General features: G+C 37.2%; 1 protein-coding gene across 6 annotated transcripts; it reads right to left on the reverse strand.

Moving 5' to 3' along the window:
- Positions 1–87: 87 nt before the first annotated feature.
- Positions 88–25,272, reverse strand: ikzf1 (IKAROS family zinc finger 1 (Ikaros)). Of its 6 annotated transcripts, XM_058795446.1 has the most exons (9): positions 23,450–25,270; positions 16,442–16,495; positions 13,616–13,735; positions 6,349–6,624; positions 5,803–5,844; positions 3,761–3,928; positions 3,486–3,611; positions 2,919–3,044; positions 88–1,557 (listed from the first exon to the last, which is right to left on the reverse strand). In XM_058795446.1, the coding sequence occupies exons 1-9, from the start codon at positions 23,745–23,747 to the stop codon at positions 836–838; spliced, it is 1,932 nt and encodes a 643-aa protein (XP_058651429.1). In that variant the 5' UTR covers positions 23,748–25,270; the 3' UTR covers positions 88–835. The 6 variants fall into 6 exon arrangements, with proteins under 6 accessions (XP_058651429.1, XP_058651432.1, XP_058651430.1 ...); XM_058795449.1 differs by lacking the exon at positions 2,919–3,044 and having other exon boundaries at positions 23,450–25,272; XM_058795447.1 differs by lacking the exon at positions 5,803–5,844 and having other exon boundaries at positions 23,450–25,268.
- Between the last annotated feature and the right edge of the window lie 707 nt (positions 25,273–25,979).

Consider the following 25,979-nt stretch of genomic DNA (forward strand, 5'->3'; position numbering starts at 1 on the left):
ATTTTGTTAGATACTCAGTCTTCATTAGCAACTTTGTTTAAATGTTAAACAAAATTACCTTTACAAAACTTGACACATTATCAAAGGTTGAACAAATGTAAAATCTTTTATTATTTTTTTGCAGGCATATATATTCTAGGATGTTAAGGTAAATATGTACGAGTAAAATGCTTTCAAACTGTATTTTTAAATACAATATAAAACAAGCAGGGAAAATTGTGAAATTTAATTTAAAAAAAACATGTACAATATGTACTGCCATATATTTGGTTCAATATACAGGGGAACATTTCAAAAGAGAGTCATGTTACATAAAATGGACAAATCGTGACATTATTTCACTGTAATAAATTATAAAATATGCACTTTAAGCTGCTTAATATAAAAATATATATATAAAATGAAGAGTAAACTGTTGGAACACAGGAAAGAGAGATACATGAGTTTGCATCACATATTGCAAATAATATTTTATAACTTTATTTAACTTTTAACATTGAATTATTATTATTGTTCATCTCAGTAACTTTAGGGCAGCAAAAACGTCATATTTATATGGGATGATTTAAAAATGTACTTTCAAACACTTATTTTTCTATGTTCAGTTACAGTTTTTTGAAAGTCTACATACAAGTAACACCGTTGTAGAAAAATAGACAAGACCGTAAAATATATAGGCAACTGTATGTACAAAGAAAAAACAATGTTACACGAAACTTTAAAAAAAATCCAGTGTATGTATGGACAGTGTCTAAAAAATCCTAAAATGTTGAATCAGTTGTGTGTGACTGAATGTGTAGTCAAGCATATGTGGAACATCTCTGTGTGTGTTAACTCAGAAGCGGTGCTCTCCACGCGTGATGTGCGATGAGAACTCGTAGCGGTCCTGACTGCGGTAACCACAAAGGTTACACTCGAACGGGTCTCGGAAGCCATGGCATCCCATGTGGATGGTGTACATGACGTGGTCCAGGAACAAAACTCTGCAGTGGACGCAGCGGTACGCCCTCAATTCTTCTCCCTCTCCACTCAGCACCTTAAACCCCTCCGATGACGCCATACTCAGCTCCATCCCCGCTGCCCGCAAGGCCTCGAAATGCCGCTGCTGCTCTTCCTTCACCACTGGCAGACCTCCGTTACGCATACCTGGAGCCATGTGATTGGTCAGATAGATGAGACCCCCTGCGGCCGCCGCCGCGCCTCCCCCGGCCGCCCGCTCCTCGTTGTTGCTCTCGGTGTCAGTGGAGTCCTGGCCGCTGGGGCTGGGCGAGCCATCCTTCTCCACAGAGGCCGATTTGGACTTGGACAGCAGAAGGAGATGCTCTGCGGCGCTGTCCTTAGCGGACACGCCATTGCCTTCGGCTGACTGTGTTTTGTGGAGGTTGTAAATAGGGCTGACCACCATGTCGGAGGAGCCAGGGGAGGTCTGAACCAGAGGCCGCAAGGACTCTGCTCCCAAATAGCTAATGGCACTGTTGATGGCCTGATCAATGACGTGAGGCTGCATGAGCTCACCTGAGCCGCCCTCGAATGACAGCTCCGATAAACGATTCTCTCCTGTGGAAGAAAGCCACAAGAGCAAAGGTTTTAACTCATCTGAGTTCTGTGAAATTAGAATTGATTTATTTCCATCAGAGACCAGTAAGCACAAATTCTGACATATTTCTTGTCTTTATAATATTATTAACTATTATTACTGGACAACCCTTTGGAGAACTTCTAGGTACCCTTTCAAAACAGACGAAATGGAGTTCTTGCATAAAACTAAAAAAAAAAAGACTGTCAGCGCATAAAGGAACCCCATCCCAGCTAACAGGGAACATTCTTAGAATTCTGTCAAGGTTCTCTATCAACAAACATTCTTCCACTAATATTATTATAGTGTATGTTTAAAGGTCTTCAAAATGTTAGCACTAAAACATTATTTATGCATTGTTTTTGAACTTTTTCCTGAAACATTTTAGCTGGACGTTGGTCTAACATTTAAATGTTGCTATTTGTTTCTAAATGTTCAGAGAAAGTGCTCAAAAGTAATGTTTGCATAATGTTTGCAAAATAATAACCCATAACCAAGAATTTTTTTTTTTTAATTTTAAAAACATGACGTTTTAAATGTTCAGAGATCATTCAAAAAAGAACATTTTCATAATTTAATTGGAACATTAGCTGTGATCATAATGGTTTGAGGTTTGAGATACTTAAAAATATATATTTAGCCGTACTCTAAAAATTAGAGTTCCAAAAGATTTTTTCTTTTTTCTTTTTTGCAGTGATGCCACAGCAGAACCATTTTGGGTCCACATGATTAGTTCTTAAAATGCCTTTTTTTTTTTTTTTTTTTTTTTTGTGAAGAACATTTTAATAATCATCCAATCATTTAATTAATAATACAGACCCATTTTCCACTATAAAGAACTTTTTTGTGCAACGGAAAGGTTCCATGTATGTTAAAAGTTCTTCACTGAACCATCAATGCCAATACAGAACCTTCAACAGGTGCCTATAACTTCTCCAGAGGGTTCTTCCAGTGAAGAAACCTCAAATGGTATCTCGACTATCTTTTAATTTTTACAATAATCTTCAGTGAAACACCAATATGAAAAGAAGATAAATGGGCTTAGGAACACATCACATTATTTTAACAGCGATTCAAAAACTATTACTATCAAAGAAGCAAATGCAATTTACATAAAATAAAACAATAAGCAACAAAGTCAGTTCATGTTGCATGCCTTTATAGCATTTCTTTCCCTGCTTTATTAAAGTCAACCCATCAAAGAGGAAGAAATGAGGGAGCTGCCTAGCATTGTTTGTGGCTGCTGTGTTTTAATTCTTTTAGTCAGAGACATGCATTTTGACAGTGATATCTGGATGATCTACGATATAACTGTACAATGAAAGCAAACTTCAACTCTTACCCACAAACCTCTGTGGCATAGAGCTCTTACGCTTAGCTACATTGTTAGCTATCCTGTCTAGCACCAAGGCTCTCTCAGATGCAGGCATGTCCTCCCTCTGCTCATTCTGGCTGTTCTCTTCCTTCACTATGGAAAGCAAGACAAAGAAACCACGCATAAGATTCAAATGTCCGTATCTAACCTGAGCTCATCCTCTGACACGATGCTAACTATAATAAAGGATGATGTTCCTTCAATAATGCAATTAAGATGGTTTTCTATCCCTTACTCTAAGCTATTTAATTTTTTTCTTAAGACACTTTTTTAAGCTTTGGGACTTTACGGGCATATTGCTGCGAGTCATTTCACACAAATATCAGTTATGGCTCTGAACTTCTGAATTTTTGGGCAGTGTCACCAATAAGTACATAGTTGTACAATAAGCTAATACTATGCACTTTACTTTTCATCATAGTGACAATAAACCACATTTAGGCCATGATAATGGGCTATAGATTAGCACCATTTCCATCTATAAGAACAGAAAACACTTTGAGAGAGAGCTTTGGTGTTCTGTCATTCACAGACCTGTATAAATGCTATTCTGAAGGCCCATGCACTGCAGGTAGTTGTGACATCTCTCCTTATGTTCCTCCAGCGAGCTCCGCTGCTTGTAACTGCGCCCGCAGTATGCACACTTATGAGGTTTTCCAACTGTAAATTTAAAATCAATCACACAGTCCAATTTAGTCTTTGTTGTTTTCACTACAATATAGCATCACACAATAACACTTGTTTTGTGAACTGGTTCAAGTGAAGAAATGAAGGCATGTCTGAATCATCCAGGCGACAGAGGCATTTACCCGAGTGCGTGCGCAGGTGTCCGGTGAGGGCGTCTCTGCGGCGGCAAGCGTAGTTGCACAGGTGACATTTGAAAGGTTTCTCGCCAGAGTGCAGTTTGATGTGTCGGAGCAGGTTACCCTTCTGAGTGAAGGAAGCACCGCACTGGTTGCACTGGAACGGCCTTTCCCCTAGGAGAATGAAAGATAACGGATAACTCATATGTTGGAATTAAGACATTTTCATGTAAAATTACTACATGCTGCAAGTCATGCACAATGATTAAGGAACTAGATTTTTCAGCATGTTCTCCTTTCTTATGGTCCCAAAACACATTTGGACACTTAAGCCATGCTTAAAAATGGTTGAGTGTCATTGCAATCGGTTACCAAATATTAAACCAAAAAACTTTTTATGCTGTAAATGATAAAACAGTAGATGTACTGTTTTGTATTTGGACACTTTATTGTTATCAAACGTTAGTAGCACACCTGTCTGAAACTTTTAAATGACAAATACTATTCAGTAATATTATCAATTCAGTTTCACTGATATTATCGGACGAGAACAAAAATGAACTGAATAAGGCTGGATAATGACACTACTGCCTTGATTAGAGCTGCCTTAGCTGAATTAAACTTGTTTCATAATTGATGAACTTTGCAACATTGACACTGTGAAATAAACTGAACTGAATTGATAATGTCTTGTGCTTTATAGCTGAAATTGAATGTTTCATAATTATTGAATTCGGCAACATTTCCTTTTTTATTGCAGTGAAGCTGCTTACACAATCTGTATTGTATAAATCCTTATATAATTAAAAGTCATTTGACTTTAAATGTGTCTTAAAATGGACTTAATCCATTTATGAAACTGCTTTGGAACCTATTAGTTAAAAGTCGTTGCAAAAAAAAAAAAAGTGTGTCTTTTCGATTTGGGGCTTCTGTGTACCCTTGTGTGATAAAGTAAGAAGTGACTCGTTGTGCTTTAACCTGTATGGCAGTTATATATATATACACCTGTAGTTCTGTCAAACTGTGTTTCTTTTGAACATAGAATGCCAGCGACAAATGGCCATGTAAATGGCGAGCGTCTGAGACACTATATCGGCTCTCTGGAAGCAAAGCATCCGCCGCTGTAGCGCTATTACGCTGTGAATGCGGGGTCACTGTCCTACACGGCTCCGGCGCGCTGTTACATCTCCAACAACGCGGCGCCTCGCGCCAAAGCTCAATCAAACACGCGAGCGGAATCTCGCTCTGCGCGCGCTGCCTGGCTCCTGATCGAACAAGAGGCTTTCAGACGCTGCCTGCCAGTTTCGTAATGCACCACTGCCTGGGTCAATTTGATCTGAAAATCTCATTTTTTCCTCTTCTTCAGCTCTAAAATAAGAGCGGCCCATCACAATGCAAATGCAGAGCTCATTTAAATAAAGTGAAGGAAACACTTTGTGTCTGAGAGCCAGTCTTCCTGATCAGCGCCCCTGGAATAAACCAATATCCAGCTCCTCCGAATGTTGTGGCATTCTCCGAGAACGCTATTAATACGGCGCTCTCTTCAAAAGCCCTATAAAATAAGAGTCACCAGTGAAGCAGCAAAAAGACGGAAAAAGAAACTCATTAAAAAGGCATTTCAGGAGCACGGTACCTCCTGCGAATATTTTGATTTAAATAGGAAGCACTTCATTATATCTTTTATTGTACGTTCTTTTCTGAATTTACATTAGCCCACTGTTCCTTTCTTCCATTTTGAGTTTCATTAGTTTGTCAAGTGAGGAAGTTAAGTGCCTTTTTGAAAAATGTTCTCACCCACTGGTTTGGCTTCATCGCAGTGGAATATCAATTTGAGAAAGGGAGAAAATAACTAATACTGAAATAATTGTCATCTGAGAGAGACTTTTGCTTGGTTAGTTGATACATTTGGACTGTTAGCTATAAAGAAATGTCACAATTTTAAACCTCTCTTTAAAGACAAAAACACACATCTCATCATAATTGTTAACAAATGAGTCTTTAAAATGATAGTTGACCCAAAAATGAAAATTCTGTCATCATTTACTCACCCTTACTGTTTGTCATTCCAAACCTGTATGACTTTCTTTCGTCTGTGGAACATAAAAGAAGATATTTTGAGAAATCTCTCAGCTTTTTTAGTCCATACAATGGAAGTCAGTGGTAACCAAAACTGTGTGTTTCTTTAAAATATCTTCTTTTGTGTTCCGCATAAGATTAAAAAAAAAAGTCATACAGGTTTGGAACAACATAAAGGTGAACAAATGATGACTGAATTTACTTTTTGGATGTAACAAACTGCGGACATTATCCGAAAATGCTATCCTAATGTTCTAAAAACAAACATATTGTGATTGTAGTAGTCATTTACATCAACTAACATCATCCATTCAAGTCAAGCCATACACAGTTACTACTAGCTTCCATTAAAGAAAAGGATGGTTACATGTAAAACACATCCAGCGTCTGTCTCTGTCCTGCTCTCTGTGTGTCTCTCTGTGTGTCTCTCTATGTGCGGATCAACCTACCCAGCCCTGTGCCCTGTGAGCTGTGAGTGATAGTATAAGGAGGGAAGAGTAGATGGCAGTTGTGCTTACCAGTGTGACTTCGCTTGTGCACCATTAACACATTGGGCCCAATGCAAACCATCCCACAGATATCGCACTTCAGCTTCCCGTTGGGGAGGCGGATGCCCCCGGCCGTGGGGTAGGCGGCCGGCTTGCTGTCAGGGCCCGCGTGGGAGCCGTTCACTTTGGCCCCTGAGCCATCGAGCACACGCAAGTCCTCGGCTGCACATTCCTCCTCCTCTCCATTCATCTCACAGGCCAGCCCGTTTTCCTCGTCACTCCGAGCCTCAACTTTTATATTACAGGCTGGAAAAGAGGGTAGTGGGCCTGTTAAGTTCAGTGGCAGGCTGGGTGGTTATTTTGTCTAACTAACACTGCCATCTTTTATCATGATATCTTAATGTTCTACAGCGAAAAGAGCATCTGCAAAGCAACTGTTTTCTTTCTTTCAGCCTTTGATAAGCAGTATTTGTGTGTGTGTATGTGCAAAACATCAACTTTGGTTGCATTAAACACATTTTTGAAACATTCACTTGAAACATGAACTGCATTTGTTGAACAGCGATGTACTATAGATATGACCAGTGTTGGGAGGTAGCAGAAAGCAGTAGCAAGTTACTAACTTAATAACATTTTCAGCTGCTACAACACAGGGTTTTAAATTTTTTTTAATTATTATTATTTTTTAAGGACACACAGCTTTGTAGCCGAGGAAACTGAGACAATAATCCAGCCTGCTTTTTATATGAAGTCTGATTCATTTGATTGAATCAGATTGTTCTGATGATTGATGTATCTGTTCATTTCATTTTTAAATACGTCTGAAAATATATGGTCCCCTTTAAATAGATTTAATGTACAACATTCATAAGTTTGGAATAAGATTTTTCAATGTTTTTGAAAGGAGTCTCACATGCTCACCAAGGCTGCATTTATTTGATCAAAAATACAGTAAAAACGAAAATATTGCAAGAGTAGTATTACAATTTAAAACGAAAGTTTGTTTAATATATTTTAAAGTGTAATTTATTTCTGTGATGCAAAGTTGAATTTTCAGCGTCATAACTCAGAAATCATTCTAATATGCTGATTTGCTGCTCAAGAAACTTTTCTCATTATTATCAAATTGAAACCAGCTGTGCTGCTTAAAATTTGAAACCATGATATGTTTTTTTAGGACTCCTTTATGAATAGAAAGTTCAAAAGAAGAGCATTTATTTGAAATGGAAATCTTTTGCAAGATTTTCATGCTGAATAAACGTATTCAGTTCTTTCAAAAAAATAAAAATGAAAATCTTACTGACCCCAAACTTTTGGATGGTAGTGTAGTTAGCAACTTTTTGTTAGTTTGTATTGTAATAGTTGTACAATTAAATAGGAGTAGCTAGGAACTTTGGCAGTTTCAAATGAGCTTCCCCAATACTACCATGTGTTATGGATAAATAAACTGACAAATCTGTAATATCGAGATAAGACATTTACATATGATTGCATAATGACGGGGTGGATACTCCCCCTTTAAGGAAAAGAGAAAAAAATAATATTTGAGAGATGTAGTGTAACACTACTGGATTAAAATTCCATTTAAATAATCCAGTATTCTTCTATCAAACTGCCTGCTCTCAAACCATCTTACCATCTCATTCATCATCACATTTCTCTGAAACAAATGACTGATAAACAGGAAACAGAGACACAGGAAGCTCTGTGAAACTGAGGACTCTCAGCGGTGTAAACCAGACCAACAAACCGTGGTAAACACATACACACACACATAAACTCACATACAAGCCTACAGAAGCATGCATGCAGGAGCACACCATCAAATAAAAACGAAACCATGTTAAATATTTAGACTATTCTATGGAATGTCCAATTTATAAGCTATAGATCATTGCTCAAATGCCCGTTCAGCCTAATGAAGTAAACATTTCGAGTCTTTTCAGGCAGTTAGAGCTCAGGGTAAAGGTCCTGTGGTTAACACACTGTGGTGCCAGGCTGATTTCCCCATGCTTCAGCCTCTGTTTGTACAGACTCAAGAGGAACAAGCAGAAATAATGAAATATGGGAATCCAAGGGAAAAGGGGAAGCTTCAGTGCCCGAGCCGGCCCAACCGAAAAAAAGGACAAGAGTTATGGAGAAGTGACAGAAAGGGAAGCACAGACAGGGAATTGTTAAGCACAACAAGTGAAACAGTTTTTCTTTTTCATTTTCTGCATTCAGACTACAGGGATCAGCAACTGAAGCACGTGATTGAACTGGAGAGTACCGACAGATAAAAGTGTTGCCTGTGTTCAGGTTACTCTCTGACAGTTAGCAGAACACAGCCACACTCTTGCTAGTGTGTTTCCAAAATAGACTGGAAATCATTGTCAATCAGTGGTTTTACAGCAAGTGATCCAGTTTCCAGTATAATCGTCTGACAGTGACTAAGAGAAGGACTGAAAACTAATCAAATAACTAACTAGAAAAGATAAAAGCTAGTTGACTAAAAACTGTACTATCTTTAATTTCAGAGAAGGTCTTGACTGAACATCATCACATAATGAAGTCAAGCCAGCAGTTTTCATTTTTAATGCACGTTCCTGGTATTCATTGGTGGACATTCTTCTTCATAAAAAAGCTATACCTTCATACCTTATTTAGTCTTAAAGGATTCATATTAGTACCTTACTGCTCATTTTATTACCTAAAGTGTACCTAAATTATACATATAGATACTTTTTGAAAAGAGAGCTGCCCCAGTGACAGCTTTTGTACTTTTTTTATAGTGCTTTTCAGTCCCTTCCCTCCAGTATCCCGGCTGTATTAGTATTTTCACGATCCAGTCAATTCCCAATAGGCCTGCCTACATTTTTCCTGCTGAATATTCTGTTTAACTCTAATAAAGTTTGTCTGATTAAGCAAAACAGGTTGTAAACTGCATTTGATGTTGACTTTAAAGAAGGTTTATATGGATTTCAGTGTCAACGTGTGAATGAATTACAGCATTAATAGCATAGTCAATACAGGAATGCAATCTCCCATTAACACCCATAAAAGGATGTATTTCTTCCTCTCGCTCACACACACAGATCCACTGACAGCCTTTCTGCTTATATGATATGATGATTTAACCAATGTGATGTGACCTGAGTTTGGCAGAGGGAACTAGGCTTGTTGTCATGATACGGCCTCTCATGGATCTTTTGGGGAAGTTGTGACTAAACTGGGGATGGGAAGAGGAGCTTTTACTTTGTATAACGTTTGTCACACATCCTAATTTACCCATTTTGGGAAGCAAGTGTCAAAAGCCACAGACAAGGACAAACAAAAGAGCTCTACATAGAACAGAGCGACGTAACAGGCAAACCTCACAAACATCAATGGCTAAATTTAAATGGGATTAAATTAGATTTTTTTCCATTTCCAGAACAACTCTCTGGAAGTGCAGTGGTTCAGTTAGTGACAAGTCAGTCTCCCTTTAGCAGTTTGAACCTGTGACCCTCTGCTACATCGATTACTAAGTTATCGCAACATTTAGCAAGGGATGTATTCACGGCGAGGGTGCTATAAATGAACATAACTCGTTGCTAGTACAATTAATTTTCGTTTATGCTCCAGTCGAGGCGCTGAAAAAAAAAACTATGAATAGCTTATGTGGTGCAGGAGAGCTACATGCACATTAACCACGGCTCCACAACGGGTGGGTGAGAGTATATGTTTGAGCATATGTGTGTATGCATATGTGTGTCAGATGTGATAAAAAGAACCCTGCTTTCGCTCACATTTTTAGGAACTTGCTAGTGAAATGTTTGTATCTGATATAGCAACAGGTTTAAGAGCAGGCCGTCGCCCTCATACATTTAAAAAGAGGAATTACATGATGAAACAGGCCATGCACCATGAAAACCTTCCTGCACTTCACCGGACAGCGTATTTTTCCATGCAGTGCTAATAAATGCTAATGCTCAAACCAAATATCGCTAATTATTTCAATACAAAGGCCTACAACTTTAAGTCAACGTGAAATAAAAATGGACTATGTTTACTTTCCTAATGGTTGTTTCGTGTCTTAATATGAATGATTAATCGGTGCACGTGATTTAAATGGTTTATATTCATTATCTTTAATCAAAATCTAAAATGGCTTTCCTTTCTGCTGCCACTTAGCTATTTTTTTTAGGTTCATTAATATCCAAATGGCTATTTATGCATTATTTCAGCATTCGGTTTGGCTCTATTCTGGTATGTAACACCTAACTGACAATCCAAACAATTCTTGCTCATTTTTTTTACTTGAATCTCTTGTTTCACTTGGAAATATGTGACATTACGGGAGTAAAATGGGTTGTGAACACCAATACCCCTTGTGATACTTAATAAATATGATGTTTTGATACACATAATTGCGTGTTAATTGAAATTAAATTATAATATAAACACAATATATAAATACAATGAGATTATCTTTATATGTAATTTCATAATTATTTCTATTGTCTTTGAAATATGGTTGACTACAATACACTTAAATGTTATTCTATCAAAACTTGTCCATACATTCGTTACAATGAAGTTGCAATTTAGTACATTTGAAATATATTAACTTTAAATGTAATATTAAAACACTACAATTTAATGCACAGCAAAAGATTATTAAAACAAAATTATTTAGAATGTACTTATTTTGACATTATTATAAAATGCACTATTTAAAAGTGTACTGTAAGTACTCATAACTGGCCTTTTATTTCATTAAAAATATCTGCAAGAACAATTTTTTAAATATACTTTTAAGATTTGAGGGATTCAAATAAACATTTAGTTTGTAAAGGAAAACATTGTTTGGCTCTTTGTGCTTCTCACACATTTTAAATTTCAGTCCTCAAACGTTTTCATAACTGTAGAGGAGTTTTTAGGTCTTTCATAGCAGGAAAGCAAAGAGACAGCGCTCTGTAAGAACCATCTCTATATGTTTTGATTTCCTGATATTCTACGCATGTTGCTATGTGACTGATCGAGCCGCGTACTGCACAGTCTGCACAGATACTCCCTTGATACACTTAATCAGAGAAGCAATGATGCACTGTGAAGATACTGTCTTCACATCCTCTTGCGCACTGGCTGATTATATCTTCAGGGACAACATGCAGACAGACAGATGCACGCACAAGCACACACACACACACACACACACACATATATTCACACAAACCTTTACTAATGAGTTGAAGTCTAGTTCCCTGTTTCTCTCGAACAATCCACCATTTTTTTTTTTAAATCCTAAACGGCATCATGATTCCTTCTGTACACCCCAAACACACTCACATCTCAATCAAAAAAGCATCTCTAAAGTTTGTGAAAAAGTGTATTTGTGGGCAAAAAATGGGTGGTGTTGAGTTAAATGGCAGCATCTATGGCCTCTGATTACTTTATCGATATGACTTTGCTCTTTATATACATAACACATGAGTGAGATATGAAAGTGCTATTTTGCTGAGAGTGAAGCATGTCTTATGGACTTGCATTTGAATGTGGGTGTGTGGAAGTGTGTGAATATCGTGGCAGTTGAAGTGAAAGCATGGCATAAGTGCAGGTGCAGAGCTGTGTGTGTTGGGTGTAAGAGAGAGCGTACGCTCGCATTTGTTGCGATACTGCGCCTATCTGGTGTTGCTCCTGAACATTTTATCTCCTTGACTGAGTGTTGAAACTGAGTTCTGGCAAGTTCTTCTTAGGAAACTCTTGCACATCCTATTTCAGTTTCCTCTCACATCTTTTTTTTTCTTTCTCTCTCTCTCTCTCAGTCTGTTTTTTACTTTCAGTAGCTTCAAAGTGAGCGGGTCACACATTAAGTCCAAGTTAATCTGGAACTTCTGGAGGGGAAAATTCCAAATTAAAATACATCAAGATATTAAACAGGCCATCTGTTAACTTCTGGTTAGCCAAATTTATTCCCACCCATTTTTGCCTTTAGTTAACCCACTTTCTATTTACACTGCTAACACTATATTTATTAATATAATGGCTAACTTACACATTCTGTTGCTACCTACCGACCAAACGTGACATTTTCAATGAGAAGCCATATTGTTGTATTCATTTTGTGAAACCAGAAGTGTTAAATTCTTATATGTACTATCACTCAAAAGCTTGAGGTCACTGAAAAGTTTCTTTTTAAGAAATTAATACTTTTATTCAGCAAGGATGCATTAAATTATTTAAAATTGACAATAAGGACATTTATAATGTTACTAAAGATTCTTATTTCAAGTAAATGGTGTTCTTTTGAACTTTCTATTAATCCTAAAAAAAATCATGGTTTCCACACAACTGCTTTTAACACTGATAATAATAAGAAATGCAAATGTTTATTTGCATCACAGGAATAGATTACATTTTAAAATATATTAAAACAGAAGACAGGAACATAAATTCTAATTATATTTCACATTATTGCATATTTTACTGTGTTTTGATTAAATAAATGCAGCCTTGGTGTGCATAAGAGACTTTCAAAAACATTTTAAAAAATCTTACTGACCCCACACGTTTGAATATTTGTGCACCTTTCAGTTTTTGTTCTTGGAAAACAAATGGCTTTAACAGTTTTGCAATAAAATTTTAATTTACATTTAATCCTTTATACATTTTATCAGATGTTTTTAATCCAAAAAGAACTTATAAATGATCAAATCAAAAGAAATGTAATATAGAATTTCAAGAGTAAACAAGAGAAGGAAGGGCAGAAGTGTGTAAAAAAAAAAGAAATTTCCTAATAAGTGGGTTAAACAGTTCATGGCACAACTGAGCGCATTATGTGTAGGCTCAGTCAGTGAGTAAACGCTGTTTCAGTGTATTTAATTAGAAAATTGCTGTTTAAATGTCCCACGGTTTCAGGAACCAGTAGGTATGAACTATCAGTCTGACAAGAGGAAAATAATTAATTTAGCATACTACTTAAAGTTTTTACAGTGGTTCGGTTTTGATTTGTTTTTTTCTTTCTATGCATGCCAATAGAAAAAAGAGACATGATCTCATTACAAAAGCTGAAGATGTGCATCATGAGCTAAATTGAATGCGTCGGACCCTGCGATTGTCTTTGAACAATCTGGTGCACCCGCTCTGTGATGTTGCAGGCAGGACGACAGCCGTTGCATGCACTCATTTCATACAAAGTATTATATTTTACAGCTTTCTGTGTTAGGCTGACCTTAAAAGTGGGCTTCAGTGGAAGTTATACCAGACTGAGTATTGCATGAATGTGTATATGAGGTAGTTTTGTGGTTGTGTCCCAGCTTAGGATGGTGTGACTCACCCAGTGGTTTGTCTGTGCGGTTGTTGTGTTGGAGGCCGGTGCTGGCTGACAAGTCTTCAGGAACAGGCATGGCCTCATCTTGGTCCTCTCCCACCTCGTTAGCAGTCGGGCTGTCCCTTCCTGAGCAGAGAGTAGAGAATTTACCAACATAGATGCAGGCCCATCCCTTATACATACTTTAAAATTTAAAATTGATACATAACATTTTTGAGTTTGATATGCTGAGCCGCTGCAGCTAAATTCGGTTGTCAGTTCACCTTTTAGTGCTTAATTCTGTTCTCTACACACACAGTGACAACTGAACTGACTCCTGACATATTCAAGTAGTGACGACCGGATTTAGAGAAATTCTACACAGTGTATACGGACCCGAACTGATCAACTAGTTGTTAATGATGTATTCAAATGTGTATCAGTTTTGTCTTTACTGTATGTGAGGCCGCAAAAAACCACAGGGTATGTTTTGACTCATCGCTTATAATAAGTGGACATAGCAACCCTTTAAGAGCACACTCTGCAAAGTAGCCTTCCAAACTTATACAAAACACGATGGCCATTGCTCACTGTAACATTTCTTTGATTAGAAATAGTGGATACCAAATGCCATAGAATGTTACTATGGTTATCATGGTGTCAATCATCGCAGTTTGTACAAACATGAAATGGTAATTTAGGGGATTTACTCCTGTATTTAAATGCAGCTGTCACTCCTGACACTTTACATATATGGGAATGTGGCCAATTACATGTAAGCCATTTGTAGACTGATTCCCCATCGTTGGCTCAACCAATGGCATGAGTTGGGGGTGGGGCTATCTGTGTGTCTGACCAATCATGGGTGGTGGGAGTGTTCAGGAGAACAGTAAACAGTAATTTTGATGTTATCTTGTTTCATGCTTATCAAAATAAAACTGAAAAAATAAAAATAAAAATAGATCCCACTTTATTGGTATTTAAATAGAATAAGCTTTTTTAAAAACTTTATTCTCGTACATACAGGCGCTGAATGAAGCAGTGAATAAAGTACTGAATGAAAAGTGTTTCTGTTGCTACATAAAAACATCTGAAACGTCTGTGTATTTGACTAATATTGCATATAATCCACTTAATCTGTGATAAAGTATTCAAACACCGCCCAAGCTTCATTATGGGAAGCATCTACATGTCTCTGTTTTCATCTCCTCTCCTGACTCCAAGCAGGAAATCTCACCGATCGGTTAAATCCAGATGAAGTCGAACACACCTATTATTTTTTTCAAATCTATTTGGTGACATTAGCAGTGTAAAATTTACACACTTCAAGTAAAAGAGTTGTATTGTGGTTTCTCCAAAATGTATTGCATCCCAGCGTTGACAGTCAGGGCATTAAATATGTAATTCTCGCTAATGGAACAAGTTTGGATCTCACTATAATGAGTCTTGTGTAAGTTTTGTTTGTAACTTTATTTAGATATGAAAATGTCGACAGAGCACAAATGCTGACCCTTTTCAGATTGTGTTCCCTTTTTCCATTGATCTATTTTCCTGGAAAAGTGTATGCATTAACCCCGGGCCGATTCAAGATGTCATCATTGAGTTGTTGTGGCAAAGAGGAACATTTCTTGCTTCATGTGCAAGAGTTCACAAGTTTAAATCTGGCTAAATATATTATTTAAAATGGAATCTGTTTATCAGTAGATGTATATCAGTAATGGGGCCACATTTGGATTCTTGATTTGGTATTTCACTGGAATGAGAGATAGATGCCATTCATGTTATTCCAAACCAAACTTTTTTCTTCTGCGGAATAAAGTATTTTTAAATAATGTTTTTGTTCATTCATTAATGAAGTCGAAAGTAAGCTAGGAATGGCATAAGGGCGAGTAAATGCGAGTAAATTTCTTTTCAGAGATCATATATATCAAGTTTTTAAGAGTTAATCAGACATTTTTATGACTGAAGTCTTCTAAATTTGGTCTAGAATCACCTGTGCATTAAAGGGGTCATGAACAACATTTTTTTTCCCACTATTTTGTACTGTTCTCTGAGGTCCATTTATAATGTAATCAAGATTTTTACATCAAAAAACATCATAATTTAGAAGTTATAGGCTATTTTCTGTCCTGTGTAGACCACCCTCATCTGAATGCTCTGTTTGAATAGGTGTAAAGTATTGTAGACTCGGAAGGAAATGCCCATGTAGTGACCACGCAATGAAAACAGTTACTCACACTTGTGTGCTGCAACATTGGATCCATATATAATATAGTCGGCACAGATTTGTTTTTAGTTTCAATCTTGCATCGAATTGTGCCTTGTTAATAAACAAATCCACGTTAAAATGAAGTGAACAAAGGACCAAGTTCTTACTGACGCAGTCTCGCACTTCCTTAAAAATTAAGTTTATCGTTTGGTTTCTGCGTTGACCTGCGTTTGATGCTCTAGTCATTTACCTACTACATGCGTGAATCGGTGGGCGGAGCTAAACAGGCAGCGATGTAGAAGCAGGCGTTGATCTTCTTCTGCGAAACTGGTGGTTAGCATCACTATTACATCATAAAGTGGCACATTCCACAACCTGTTATTTTGGCAGATTGGCTTCAATATAAGCTGTTTTTAGACTAAGAAGAAAGTTCTGAGTTCTGATGTTTTTATAGCACAATGACCTCTTATATATCAAAAGGGAATTTTGATTTCTCAGTTCATGACCCCTTTGACATATATCTGCCGAGACAGAACTTCTTATAACCTGTCGTTGAACAGTCAAAAAAAACGGTTATCTTTGCTCGACTGTTTTGATCGCCCAGACCTCACTGTGGCTTTGAGCGTATGAGAGGCAGCTCTTACCTGTTATCTGGGACATTTCCTGTGCCTCCTCAGTCTCCATCCTGTGCAGGTATTCTAACAGGAGTAAAAGCAAGAGAGAAAAGAGTATCATCAGCGCTCGTTGCCTCAAAAATAAGCCTGTGTAAGAGAAGTATTTGGTGATTAAAGGAGAATGGCCTTTCTTTGTGTATCTCCATCACCCTGGCAAGAGCAGCCCTATTCCAGCCGCACACACCACTGTCTTCCACATTACATTACAATGAACTACAGACACTTTCATTACCACTCTGACAGACGGGGTGAACTAAGAGAATAGGTTTGGTGGACTACAACGGCAGCGATGGGGTGGGGAGTCTCTAAAGGAACAGGCTTTCAGACCACATTTGTTATTTATTGTTAATTTCCTACCACATAATCATCCAAAAATGCAAACTGACTGCCGCAAAATTAAGCAGAAAATTAGATGGCCCGGGGTCATGGAGGATGCGGGTGTTTGGCATCGCCAGCTGATTGGCGCTCGTGTTCACTCTAATTTACTGAGCATGCATGGGTGAGCCCGGCAGCCCTACTCGTTCTCCGCTTCTCTTTAACACACACACACACACACGCACACACATAGGAACACAGGGATGTTCGAACACAGATGGAAACGTAGACAAGAGAGTGCAATGAGTAAGGTGACAGAAAGAAGAAGATACAGAAGGTACAAACTAAACAAAGCAGGTTTATCAGAGACAAGACATGAATAGATTAAGAAATAAGGGAAATGTTAGTTGAAAATAAGTCAGAGAGAGAATTCTCTTTATTTTGCAACACGAAAGTTAGTTACTTTCTGTGAATGTGCAAGACTTCTGATTCATTAGCCACTATGGGTATATAACTGGAAGATTCCCAGATAACATATTTAGGTTATGAAAACGTTGTGGAAACATTGTTTCAAATGTTTCTAAAATGTTGCAACAATGTTTTTTAAAGGTTACAAAAAAACTGTCGATCTCAGAATGTTTTCTCTCAAATATTAATAAGTTTATAGGAACATTCCATAAACATTATTTAAAGACGTTTTGTCCTAATATTTATCTAACTTTTACAAGACGTTGTGAGAATGTTCCATTAGCTGGGTTAATCAACTACTTGCGCTACAAACCAGTGTGTTTACTGGTTTGCATATCACGAAAAAATATGATAAGAAATACCAGTTTGCCATTTCAAGCAGCTGTTTTTATACTGGTAAAATAACTGGAAGCGAATGACACCGAAAGCCTCGTAAATTCTAGTTACAAATGCCCGCACCCACTCTTACATTAAAAATAAGGTGGACAGGACGAGAAGAAAATGGAGGAAAGAACAAGAGTGGAGGGTCAGAATGAGTGTTTTCTGACTCCTCAGAAGGAGTCAGTGGTGAGCGCTTCCTCAGGCCAGGCCTGCATATCTGAGAAGTCACCAGCGCTCGTGGCCCCATTAATAATGTAGCGGCCACTTGGGCCCACAGCAGATGGGCACAACAGCCTCGGCCTCGCTGCTACTTCAAGACGCTCCCGCTAGGGCCCCACGCCCGGCCGCGCCAGCCACACAGGGAGAAGTGAAGTTCCTGAAAATAGCCAAGCAAGCTGAAGAGAGCTCTTGGGAGAAGGGGGACGTAGGCCTTCCTGTTTTTAATGACAGATGGCTCCATGCACTTGGAACAAATAGTGGGAAACCGGCGGCCTACCGTCTGTCGCAATGTCCCAGTCTTCCTAGGGAGCATGCTTCTCAGAAGACGTACGACCGGCTCGCACACCCAAAACCCTGGTGAGGGATTGTTGCGACTACTGTGAGATACGAATGTGCATGTGCCTGGGCATGATTGTGTGTGTGAAATAGAGAGGGTTAAAGGTCATTGGTGCGTAAAGGATTGCAGGTGGACATGAAGGTAGTCACAATTACATTGTATTTAGCTCAAGAGTAATATGTTTCTAATATGCAAATCCACATTTTCAGTATATATATATATATATATATATATGAAATTAAAATAAAAAATTACAATTAACCTCAAAAGATGACACATTTTAAATATACTGTGCGGTATATCTGATAATACAACACTTCAAATAGTTGCTCAGTTCACTTCTTCCACTTTATTGCATATATGCATATGACAAAATTTAATTTAATTAAATTTTTGTAGCAAAAAATTGTATGTGCTGAACATCTCTTGTTAGTGAGCTAATTAGCAAGATAACTAGCTGTCTAAAATTCCTTCAGAAATTACTCACTTTCCATTGATTGATTCTCGTTCTGTTAATGTTACAAAATAAACTGAATGCATATTTATTTAAATTACATTTTCCACAAATGTATTATTTGTGATTGTAGAATATCACTAGGAAGTAATATTAGTGATATTTTACAAGCAAATTGCAGATCAGATCAGCTGTTATGAAGACCAAGGAGCTGCTCATGGATCTTCACAGACCTCTTTGACTGTCTAAATGGGACATCAACAATCTTTTCAACACTTCACAGATTTGGCCACTGTGAGATAGTGGCTAGAAGGAAGGCATTTGGCCACTGTTTGGCATTTGGCCATGTTTCTTGCCACTGGTCTGGCTTTGATTTCACCAGGAGGCGCTTGTTGCCATCAAAAGCAACATGGGATGGGCAAATTCTTGATGAAAACCTGTTTTAGTTAGTATTCTTGAATGGCACAGCAACACTCAATTATGACTGAAAATCTGTGACTGGACCAGAGAAATACAACATTTAAGTTGACATCCTATGATGGAGCGTTTGCAGCGGGGAGAGCGGGGCTTGTGTAAATCAACTTGGGTTTCAGAGTATTTCTTCCACATTTATCTCACAAATATGTACAAATATGTGGTCTTGTTTCATGCAATTTTTCTTTATTTACCCCGAAAGAATGGAAGTGGAATGTGATAACATGTCCCATATGTGGGACACATTGTAACATGACCATTTAACACCTGACCTAATCAAAAATATACAAGACAAACTAAAATGTTTTGTCAATAAAAACAATAATAAACTTATTTGTATAAAATAATGGCATTTTTTGTAATTAAAAATAACTCATTCGGAAAAACACTGAACTGAACACAACACACCCTTCCCTCCACACACAGCTCTCACAACACAAAACAAATAGACAAGCCAGTAAGAGTGCTTTAACTTTCCTGAACATCCAGGTTCTCTCTCAGTTTTTATTCACCTTTATTATTTATGGTTTCTCAATAGAATTAGAGCTTGATATGTGAATTGCATCGTAGAATAACATAATTGTAATAGCAGGAAACGTTTTAACGCAGTGTTACAACGTTCCCCATCAGCGCAACTGGGATTTACACTCGCCTAGTGTCTTCTGCTGGTTAAGCATTAAAGAACTATCTAAAATGTTAATTAACAGGTTGTAGATTAAAATAACAGCAAATATGTCTCATTTTAAAAACACTAAAACCCAAAAAACTCCTAATTGACTTTTGCTATGGTTAAATAAATGTTCAGTGATATCTTTCAAAGATTTTTGAATTTTGGCACATTTTCTGTTGATATGGCAACTAGTAAATACACTAAGTTTCGTCATTTGTGGAAACTTGCATGAGTGTTACAACTCCGCACTCCCGTAGATAAAACTGGCACTTTTTCAAAAGATGGTGACTGAGGTTAGAGTCAGGTTTGGCTTTGGGTTAGGTGCTATTAAAATGTGACGCATTCCTAATACCACAAACTAATCATCATTTTGAAGGTTGATGCACTATTTTTCGTAACTGAGGCTCTATGAAGTGGAGAAGTAGAGTGTATGTGTGTGATGGGTGGGTGGAAGTGTACGGTATTCCCCTGCACCCCCTTTTCTGAGCAGATGTGAGAGGGGAAATAGTGATGGTGTAGACAAAGAGGGGGAAGATAATGTAAAAATACTCCTCACAGATGAGCTTCTACATGTATGATTATTTAAGCCAGCTCTTTATTCTCCCAGAGTTATCATACCAGTTACCTGCTCTCAGTTGACGACTTTATTTATATACAGGTAGTAACAATGAAATGGTTACTATATTAAATGTTATCTCAATCCACACATTCAGTTAGCTCTCTTTTCAGCAGTTTTTGCTCGTGTTGTCAAACCTCAGTGTGCGTGTAGGACACTGGTCACAGTCAAGACAGGAGATTAGCAAAGTCAAGCACATTATCATACCGACAGGAAGAGCTCTGCGGGTTTTAAAACACCCTTAGTGTGTGTGTGTGTGAAGAGAAAGGGAGTGTAGAGGGTAGGAAAACAGATCTAAGTGCGAAAAAAAGTTGAAGAGATGGGTGGAGACTCGGCACTGCAAAACCGTTAAACAGACAAAATGCCATTGCTGCGTTTAGAGCCATTCAAAGGTGAGTATGACTTAACTAAAGAGCTACTTGCAACAAGTGCCGTTTCATCATTTCACTCAAGGATGGTTACATAAATGACATCTACATGTAATGAGTCAAGAAGAGTTGCAGAGGGTAAATGGTGGAATTTTTTCCTTTGCATAAATCAGCAATATTCTAAAAGGATGCAAAACAATTCTGGGAATTTTTTTTTTTTTTTTTTGGTTTCAGTAGGAACAAAACTGATTTAAGTCATGCACTTTGAATATGATACAATTTGAGTCAAACACAGATACTACATTCAAATAAATATTTGATGTTAACACAAATGCAGTTGCTACTTTTTAATTAATAGCATTTATAGAAAAGAAAATTATTTGATTATTCATTTGGTCAATTAGATTTTAATCTTCAAATGAATATTTTAACATGGAAAAAAGTAATAGTACTTGTGGACACCTGAAGAATGTTTAAAATATTCAATTTCATACAGGCAAGACTAATTATATATCAATTTCCCGAGAGAAAGCTTCACCTCTTATCATAAGATATATTAATTCACTTCTTTAGCTTATAGAACATTCTTCTCTTTCTTTCTTGTTGCAAATAATATAAAAAATACTGAAAAGCATGCATTTCTTAATTAAAGAAAAATATTAGGTTAATCATATGTTTATATATTTGTATAAATATGATTTTAAAAATCATTAATATAACCTAAAATAGACATGCCTTCAGACACTACAAATATGGTTCTTTTGGAAAGTTAGTATGAATAACTTAAATAAAAATAGCATTGAATTACTGTATTTGTACCAATGTGAAAATAATGATTTCTAATTAGGAGAGCTGAAGGTCTAAACACTGTTTGTCAAATGGGATATATCCATTGACTGGCCTGTCTTGCATCAGTGGGGATTTCATCACATTTGAGGGCGTAAGATAGAGTGATTGCTATCTGTCAAAAGATGATATGCAGGAACTACTTTCTGAGGCTTTCACGGAAATAAAAGAAGCTGACTTTAGAAGCCTCATTTACACTGGCCACACTTCACTACACTGCCATTGAGAGCACTCATTTTATTCACTTCATCGTTTCATCTCTCTCTTTCTCTGCGCGCATTTTTAAGGTGCCACATTAACGTGTGTAATATGCTTTATACATTAAAAGTGCCTGCAACAACGGCAATAGATGTTGCCGTATATGGAGATATTATGCTTTTGAGATGCGCAAAAGTTACAAACATACACTGTGAAACTGTTATTTTAAGAGCGCGGATGTGAAAACCATTCTCTTTTTTCCTTTAAAAGCTAGAATAAAGTTATTTAAATGCAGCAACAAACTGTAGGCTACTGAAATGTAAAGCGGCTATTATTTTTTTTAACTATCTTACCTACAAATGAAGGCCTACATTATAGGTTTGATATATATATATATATATATATATATATATATATATATATATTAATTTGTAATTATTCAAATCTTTTTTTTTTTTTTGTCTATACATTTGCGTTTATTCGTTCCTCAGTAAGAAAGTTTCATGAATCTGTTCTCTCAAATAAATGTGAGAAGTGTGTTTTTGACTGTCGCACACGGTGTATTTTTACACAATCGCTCAATACAGTTTCTCATGTGTTGCACATATGACATGTGCCGTGAGCACTAACGAGTGTACATGAAACCAAACAAGGGCACAAAAGAGAAGCTCGAGACACACATGCATCACCGGAGAAATAAAATGACCAAAGAATTCGTGTAAGTTATTTTCACCTGTCTTACAGTACCTTACACTGGAACAAGGGAGAAAACTCACACAAAAAATAACTGTAATTTTTTTGAAGGATTATTAAGTAAAACCAACTTGCTGTGATCACTTCATTATACTTTTAACCACTTTGAATTTAATTTAAAATGAAGTAAATCGAGCGAAAATGAAAGTGAAATGAATGGAATATTCGGTTCTAACATAATGAAGAAAAAAGTCCAGTGTAAAACTTCCTAAAAACTATTTTTGAAGATTGCATCCATAGCTGGACGGAGAAAACGAACTTTTCGATTTCAAACATTTCCTTAGACATATTACTGATCAAATGTATGTGTCACTAAAACCGACTTTTTTATTTTTCGGAGAAAATGTGATCTCAAAAGTCCATATTGCTAAAAATAGGATTTTGTATGCTGAGCAACAGGTGCGTATCGAAGGATAATGAAAGTAACGTTCAAAGTTGCATTTAAACAAAACATTAATAACATACATAATTATGGAATAAATTGCGTGTATTTAAACGTAATTATCAATGAAAAGAATGGAAAAAATTCCACCGGTTCCACGTATCGGGAAACTTTTTCCATAGGGAAAACTGGAAAAAAGATGATGAACCAAAAACGAGAAGAAAAGAGAAAGAAAAGAAAAACACATAAACTACATTTAAAACTTCTGATGAAGAAGCCCTGGCGCAAAATAAAGTAATTACGCGTCGCGCGCGACAGCACGCCTTCACCATGTCAAGAGGATTGAAGCGCTTGCACCTGCTACAGAGTTCAGGACAAAAACTTCCATTACGCCTGTTCTCCTCGCTCTCACTTAGTTGAACTGTACGTTTTTATCAACTCTTCGGTACTAAATCTGTGATATGTGTCACTTGGACCGGCCTGTGAGAGTTATTTACCTGCTATTCCTTGAGTTTGCAGTATGAAGCTCTTCCAGCTGTCCCCCGCCGCTCCATGCGCACAAGTTCTCAGCGCCGCGGCAGCAGTCTGGAACTCTGCGCGCGGTCCCTCCCCTCTCCACTGCACTTCCTCCTTCCAGCCCAGCATTGCTATGTCTCTGTGCTCGGGCGAGACATTTTGCAAGCTTTTATTCCAGAGGCCGAGTCTGCTCGGGGAATCGAGGCAGCAGAGCTTGGCACTTCGCTTTGTATCGTGCCAATAAAAGCTGACACCCAGTAGACCATCACTGGCAGCCATGCATGAGATGGGATGAGGCGGGTTAGGACAGTGGACTGATCCTTTCTTATTTATTTATTTCTCTCAGAGGGGTCTCAGGGGTCTCTTGATCTCATGTCACCTGTTTTAGTGATGTTAGTAGAATACTTTTCTTAAATGAGAAGTGAATTGATGTCTATTTAAATTTGAAACGGGATAAGGTTGAATTAATTAATTGCTGTGGGGAGGGGCCGGAGCCCACTAGAGGGCCTTATTAAACTTGGAGCACCAGATGATTTAAATGATTTCCAATACCTTATTTAAGAAATAGCAGTAGCACGAGAGATGTTTTACTGAATATAAACACATGCAGTTTACGTCCGAACCACAGCTATACTGATTAGTGATGTCTGGCTTGCGAATTAATCGTGTTTTCAAACTGGATGCGAACCGGTTCGTTTTTGCGAACCGCTCAATCCTTTGAGTGATCACAGTCTACAGAGTATGGAAAGTCCACTTCGTGATCCACTTCTGCACCGGTCTGGAATGCCGTGAATGGATAAGATGGTACAAACAGTGAAAAGTCCCAGTGCTGTTATACTAAATATGAGCATGCTTGGAGTGCTCTTTGACCAATTGGATTATAGAACCAAAACTAACTGTTATATAAAGTGTGCATAAAGCTGCTTATTCTTTTAAATTTAATGTCATATAGTCTTTTCTATACAGGCTACATTTTTTTGAGAGCCATTGATATTTCTTTAAATAAATCATCACTGAGATGTTATTACAGAGGTATGGTGGGGTGGTGCTCTTTGAATATTGTCTGTGGGGAGATTTGGAGTTTCAAAGGTGAAGACCAATGTAAAGTCTATGCATGCATATGCATACAGTTAATGCAAAATACTATATGATATCTATGTCTAATTGTTTGTAAACATAACACCTGGTCATGAAGGGCACTTGACTGATTTGTATCTTCTAGGATTTCAATTAGGTTTTAGAAAACACACATTATGGCATTAAATGGATGTTGTTCGATATGAAAGCTGTACATCCTGTCAATTTCTAGTTTGTAGTTATGTATGAAGGGTATGTTCAGAGGAACAGAGACTGGGTGTATTTCTTGCCAGTTCCTGGCCCAAGTCTGCATCTTTTAGTGAACAGTATTTGGTTTTACTTTTAAAATACCTCAGAATGAGGTCTTTATTTATTTTTTTATTTTTTAAATTAACAATAAAATTTCCCCTATGACTACAAAGGATAAGCTGTTTGGAGAAAGGATAGAATTAAAAATTAATTCTTTTGACGTTATAGTAAGATTGTGACAGTGCAGTCTGACCTGTTCAATATTATTTTATTAAAATTATCATTAGACTCAGAATGGATGGATGTACTAACAATACTGCTACCAATCATGCAAAAGGGTATAACTTTTGCATTAATATTTATAGAAATACTCAATAAATAATGAGTTAGAAAGCAATTTTGGCTTAAACAAATAGGGTCATCTAATTCCCATGTTTCGCCCTTATATTTTAAATGATCTTTCCGGTACATTGCCTCATGGCTGTGGTATTGGTGTAATAAACGAGAGTCTGATCCAAATGTTTGACCCTTCCAGGTAGCCATATCTCAGGAGCTGCTGGTGCTGAGTCATGTTCAGAAGGAGGCCACTCTTATCTCCTGTCTCCAGGAGGACTTTTTCAGGCAGTTGGGTGTGGGGTGAAACGGGAACCCTGGATGATGTGGGCTTGTTTTTTGTTTTGTTTTTTTCAGGACAACCTGTTGTTTGTGTAATTTAGTGAACCTCTGGTGAGCCAGAAAATGTTCTTCTTCTGATATCATAATAAATGGAGTAAAAACTGGCTGTGACATTACAGTGGGACAGTCTAACCTCCAGAGACGGCGTTGAGGGAATGTTTTTGGTGTAGGGTGACTCAGCAAACTGTGTTCTAGCTCCAGCCATTAGAGCAGAGAGGAGACTCTGCACAAACTGGTATGGCCGAGAACATCTGTAGCCTGTAATTTGGGGGATTATTATGAATGTGTTTCATTTTCAGCTTAATAAGACATGCTGTTATGTGTTAAACATTACTTAAAGAAATTTATTTTCAATTAACAATTCAAGGAAAATGATTTTTGTTATTAATATTTTACTCTAAAAAGTATTAAAACATTTCTAAAAGAATTTTAAATTCTAATATTCTATATTCTTTTTAAAATGTTTTGTTGAAAGTTTATTTTTAAAGTCAAGTTCTAATTGGTTAATGA

The sequence above is a fragment of the Onychostoma macrolepis genome, chromosome 13, assembly GCF_012432095.1.
Source record: "Onychostoma macrolepis isolate SWU-2019 chromosome 13, ASM1243209v1, whole genome shotgun sequence".
NCBI lineage: Eukaryota > Metazoa > Chordata > Actinopteri > Cypriniformes > Cyprinidae > Onychostoma > Onychostoma macrolepis.

Excerpts from the sequence above, each read along its gene's own strand:
- ikzf1 (XM_058795446.1), bottom strand. The coding sequence starts at position 23,747 with ATGGCTGCCAGTGATGGTCTACTGGGTGTCAGCTTTTATTGGCACGAT. Across the intron at positions 3,045-3,485 it reads TCAGAATAGCATTTATACAG|TGAAGGAAGAGAACAGCCAG; the intron begins GTCTGTGAATGA and ends TGCTTTCCATAG. Across the intron at positions 1,558-2,918 it reads TATGCCACAGAGGTTTGTGG|GAGAGAATCGTTTATCGGAG; the intron begins GTAAGAGTTGAA and ends TTTCTTCCACAG.